At 40.6% G+C, this 5,455-nt stretch overlaps 1 protein-coding gene across 1 annotated transcript; it reads left to right on the forward strand.

Annotated features, from left to right (window-relative positions):
* The first annotated feature begins 387 nt into the window (after positions 1-387).
* fkrp (fukutin related protein) lies at positions 388-3,970 on the forward strand. Its single transcript, XM_015377236.1, has one exon. The coding sequence runs from the start codon at positions 459-461 to the stop codon at positions 2,034-2,036; it is 1,578 nt and encodes a 525-aa protein (XP_015232722.1). The 5' UTR covers positions 388-458; the 3' UTR covers positions 2,037-3,970.
* Positions 3,971-5,455: the final 1,485 nt, after the last annotated feature.

The raw sequence follows: 5,455 nt of genomic DNA on the forward strand, positions 1-5,455 counted from the left end.
TTGATGGGACAGGTGTTGTGAATGAAACGGTGCCCAGCTTGAAAGAGCTCCTGTGTGTCGCTGAGTGTGTGCATTGGTGACTGAAAGATCTTCTGCCTCCATTTATCTGTTTAATACAGTGTGTTGAATTCATGTTAATGTGGATTTAAAGACTTTTCAATTAGTGGAAAAAAATCACAGGGAGGAATATAAAAAACACTCTAATCAACCAAAACTTTTGCAATCTCCATGTAGTTCCTCCGTGGACCCCCTAGGGGTCACGGACCCCCTGTTGAAGACCTCTGCTCTAATGCATTTCTTCCCATACATATACTTGTATATGGTTTTTATAATGATTTTGTCTTTTTCTTCTTTCAGTTTGTCTCCAAAACTGTATTATCTGCCAAACACCTATCCCTTAATGCTTTCATTGAGAGTTAAATTCTCCCACAAAGAAACTCTGAAGATTATCATTTGCCATGCGGATCAGTTTGTGCCAAGGTCTGTTAACGGGTGCCATCATCCTCAACCTCCTCATACTGTATTATGTTTCTCGAGCCCAGCAGCAGATGATGGACAAAAGAAAGGAGCTCGGGAGGGGTTCAAGGAGAGCTGTGCGGCCGGCTTCCCCTTTTGGCGGTGCCTTAGGTGAGCATGGAGGAATTGCTGCCGAGGGACATGGCAGGGGGCCACGAGTGACTGTTCTTCTTCGGGAATTTGAAAACTTTGAGAATTATGTAGGGGATGTAGCCAGTTCCTTCCTCCGTCAACGTCCAGAGCTTCCCTTTCTGGCTGTGGCTGACACGTTTCCATACCCGCCCCTTGTGCTTCCAGAGGGTGCACGGCTTTTGGTTCTCTCTCCCAGCCCCGAACAGCCTCCCCAGGCTCATAGGCCGGAGTTTCACGTTCAGACAGAGTTTGTGCTGTTGGTGCCTGATGGAGTGGAGCTGGAGCAACCAAGAATTTTTGAGAGACTTATTAAAGAGTTGGAAGGTGAAGGGGGAGGACCTGTGAGGTTGGTAGCTGTGCCTGTATTAGCCCGATCTGCAGTGCAGTGTCTTCATCTGCGTGTGAACCTCAAAGAGTGGACTGCCACCTACTCACCGGCCGCCTCAGGGAGCAGTGGGAGTGTGTGCACAGCTTTACAAGGAGATGCGGTAGTCCTGATTCGAACAGAGGACCTTTTTAACCTGTCAGTCCCCCTGGGGCGTCCCCTCTTTCCTGCCCTCTTTGTTCAAACTACCTTGAGGGGCTGGAAGGTCAAGCTGCTAGAGAGCCCTTGTTTCTCTGCAAACCACCGGCCACTTTTCAACTCTGCTCATAATCAATGGAAGGCCGACACTATACTGAAGGAAGCTACAGGAAGGCTCATGAGAAACTTTGGTTTGAAGCGTCTCCTGCTCCCTGAGGGAAAGGAGCAGTGGTTTGGCTGCACCAAAGAGACTCCTCGCTGCTTTGGCACTGTGCAGGATGACACTCCAGACTACCTGTATTTGGACCGCTGGACTCCTCCGTGCTGTCTGCGAGCGCTGAGAGAAACCACCAAATATGTCATCAATGTCCTGGAGAGCTCCGGCGTGCGTTACTGGCTAGAGGGCGGTTCTCTTCTTGGCGCTGTCCGCCATCAAGATATCATCCCTTGGGATTATGACGTGGACCTGGGTATCTATTTGGAGGATGTGCCCAACTGTGACCACCTGAAGAACCTGGACTCAGGCTCTCTGGTAGATGCTAATGGCTATGTATGGGAGCGGGCTGTGGAGGGTGACTTTTACAGAGTTCAGTACAGTGAGGCGAACCACCTGCATGTGGATCTGTGGCCTTTCTACTCACGCAACAGCGTCATGACTAAAGATACTTGGACAGAGCACAAACAAGACGTAGAGTTCCCAGAACACTTCCTGCAGCCTCTGGTGCCCATGCCCTTTGCTGGCATCACGGCTTACGGCCCCAACAACCAAAGGGCCTTTTTGGAGCTAAAGTTCGGAGAGGGTGTGATTGAGAATCCCCAATATCCCAATCCCATGAAAAAAAGACTGGATAGAAGCAAATTATGAGAGACAGTTGGGGCTCTAAGACTCTTTTATATGTTGCACTGTATTTATTTATTTACTGAAAAAAAAATACCTCAAAAAGTTTTCTTTGAAGGATGTGATTTTAGCAAGGTCATAGCTATAACGGTTTGAGTGTAACTAGCATTACAAGCTGCCAATATTGTATTCGAAGCTGCTCTAGGTTTTGTAATGTCAGATTTAATTGTAAAATAACTTAAAGTTTGAATGTTATATCTGTTCTTTAAGAGATGCACACCCTTAAAAAGGCTACTAGTCACAATTAACAATCATTAACTGGTTCGCTGTATAGTTGACTAAGTGTATTGTATAGCATTAATGTAATAGCTGTGAAGGTGGATTTTTTTTTTAAATGTTAAAGCTTTTTATGTTAAAAGTTGTGATTACCTGCAGGTTTTGAAATTTAATGCACCCAATGATCTCAGTTCTGTGGTATTTGTTTTAAAGTCCTTTTAGTGCTGCCCTCGTTGGGTTGAACAACATTGCAGTTGAATTTTCCTGTTGGTTCAAACATTACATGCTGGTAACATCTCTTGGACAAATAAGACTGTTACTCTTCGATGACAAGAAGAGGAGTTGAAGTGTTTGAAAAAAAAAATTCTACTTCCATATCTTGTGTGATGTTGTAAACCTGAGGTCCGTCCTCTATACTGGCCCCTCTAGAATCGGCCAGAAAGTTGGGTACAGTCGGGAAAAGCCACACAGAGTATAAAATGTCACCAACACCGTGTCTGCAACATTCAGCGCATCTCGTTTCCATGTAAAATGTTGATGGTCGACATAAACCAGCCTTTAGAGAGCAACATAAAGCTAGCGGCCAATAAGGCTCCGCAAAGCCTTCCTCAACCTCTGTAGGTTAAAAAAATCCTCCACCTCCAAAGGTTTGTCCATGACGTAATTTCCAGTGTCAGTCTGCTTGCTGTCCATGCTTTAATAAGGCTAGCTAAGCTAGCTGCCACTTTCTTCCGTCCTGTTCACACCGCACAGGGGACATGTCCCCGGTGGTCGCCTGCACTTTTTTACTGTCCCAAAACAATGTCACACTACAGTACACAGACAACGGTCGAGCACTAGGACCAATCGGAAAACTGCAGCTCAAACTGAAGCCCGCTTCCCTGAGTTTAGACAGCCAGTAAGCTCCTGATTGGCCCACCGTCTTTTCTTGTTTGATTTTCTGTCACTCCTGAGCTCACGTCACAAAAATCTGATGCGCCGCTGAATCGGGTCTGTGATTGGATGGTAAAAATGCAGAAGTTAGTTATATTAAAAAATACTTGCATCCCTCCCACTTCTGAACTTAAATTTCGTCCATGACCCTTTCTAAACCCCAGCTCCTGATCTCAGTAATTAGCCTTGCAACTTAGAGACTTTCATCACTGTTGGTGGCATTTTTCTAAATTTATCAGGGCTGTATTTATATGGAGTGAGTTACACTTCAACTTATTTGGCCTTAATTTTCCCCACTCTGTCTTTCTTGTGTGTTTTCATTCTAGCGTTCTCTCCCCTTTCACATTTCTCTCTCATACATTGGAGTAAATTTACAAGAAAATTAAACCTTTAACACAAACTAAACATTATATTATGGAGTCTTACGTACAGAATTTTGAGGGAATAGAATAATAGTACCAGGGTAGGGCTCTAACATTGCATAACTATGCCTATATTATTATCGAAAGTTGTTGACATACTCATACTTATTAAATTGCATTTTCCTCTTTATGTTCCTTTATTAAAAATTGTCCATCCAGCTACAATTTGTTGAGATACTGTGCACATGAATTGTCTGGTGACAGTTTTGTTAATTCTGCATTCCACAGTGAACACATTTGTTTTTTGTTTTGCACATCCTATAAATGATTGTTAGAGCAGGTCGATGTAATCTGGTTACAAACTTGAAAGAGAAAGAAAACAAGTCACGTTTCAAGGGTGAAGCAGGCTAATATTAGAATCAACCAGACTGAAATGGTTACAAACAAAGCAGAAATTATTAATATATATATATAAAAAAAATCTGCAATTTGTCTCTCAGTTGCCCTGTTTATGTTTTTGCCTTTTCTGTATCTTACAGTTACTTTTCAATTGACAGGATAATATAACTTTTTCATTTTTTAAGCTATGCTTAATTCTGCATTCTGTTTTGGTGTATTGTTGTTCCATGCACGTTTTTTTTTTTTTAAGTTTGTTTTGTGTAACAATCTTGTTTAAAATTAAAGAATAAAAGCTTGACTATCTTAAATTCAGGACCTCATACATTTTGAATAATAAAAGCTGCATTTGAAGGTATTTTATTTAAATTGTAGATATTTTTAAACTTTACATGAAGGTGAACTTGCATGTACCATTTAAGGAGTTTGTTTACGTTTTTTTATTTAAGTTTTCCTTAAATAAATGCAATTTTTAGGTTCACTGAGAGCAAACTTGATTCACCGGTAGAAAAGATTGCATAATGCACATGTTCGTAACCATACAGTGCCTTGCAAATGTATGCATACCCCTCAACAGTTGCAGCTACAACTGTATTTTATGATTAAATATTAACAGAGAGTAATTTTGTAAAGAGGAAGCAAAATAATGCTTAGGTTTCTGTTTTTTCTAATAAATAATGAAAGGATGATGTTTAGTTGTACTCATCCTGCTATTGTCAATCTAAAACAACTTTACAAAGGTAGTATGAATCATTCTGCTGTTTAAATAGCCGAATCTCAATTAAATTGAATATAACGCTGATGTTACTATTGACGCTTTAGCTCTGAATATTCTCACATATGAATATGGTTGAGCTAAAAATTTAATTTTCTTTCTATTTAACAAATTAGCGCCGTTTTTTGTTGGTCAGTTTCATTTTAAGATGTTTTTTTATAGGTACAGGTACTTTGCAAGGAATTGTATAGAAGTCATATGTCTGGTTTTGTCATTAAATTTTATTTTTTTCTGCATCTTGTTGAATCTTTTCATGTCTTTGGATATTTAGGGTCTGCTTCAGGAATGTAAATGAATATCTTTGGTAAAACCACATGGGTGCTTCTTGACTTTCAGCCGATGTGGTAAGTTTGCTTCAGTTTGTTGGGTAAAAAGCTCCCCTGCATTGCAAGATTTTGCAACCTGTAATAAATAAAGAATTACTTTAAAAGGATAAAGAAATCAATTGTCACTTGGGCTCACATTGGTTGCAATACTTTGGTTCAACAGAGTATTTGAAAAGAACCTTTAAATTTCAAGTCAATCAAACTCACTTGGTCGTATTTTGAGGACTGTGCGCAAATGTTTCATAAACATAGGACCTCCATGCTTCTTTATGAGCACTAGATGGCACAGTGCACTAAGAAATATTGGAGGTTGTTTATGATCTCAAAACAGGAATGTAACTTTACAGGAACAACATGTGGTTAGGGTTACAAATCAGT

The sequence above is a fragment of the Cyprinodon variegatus genome, unplaced genomic scaffold (genome assembly GCF_000732505.1).
Source record: "Cyprinodon variegatus isolate N-32 unplaced genomic scaffold, C_variegatus-1.0 Scaffold150, whole genome shotgun sequence".
Taxonomy (NCBI): domain Eukaryota; kingdom Metazoa; phylum Chordata; class Actinopteri; order Cyprinodontiformes; family Cyprinodontidae; genus Cyprinodon; species Cyprinodon variegatus.

Excerpts from the sequence above, each read along its gene's own strand:
- fkrp (XM_015377236.1), top strand. The coding sequence starts at position 459 with ATGCGGATCAGTTTGTGCCAAGGTCTGTTAACGGGTGCCATCATCCTC.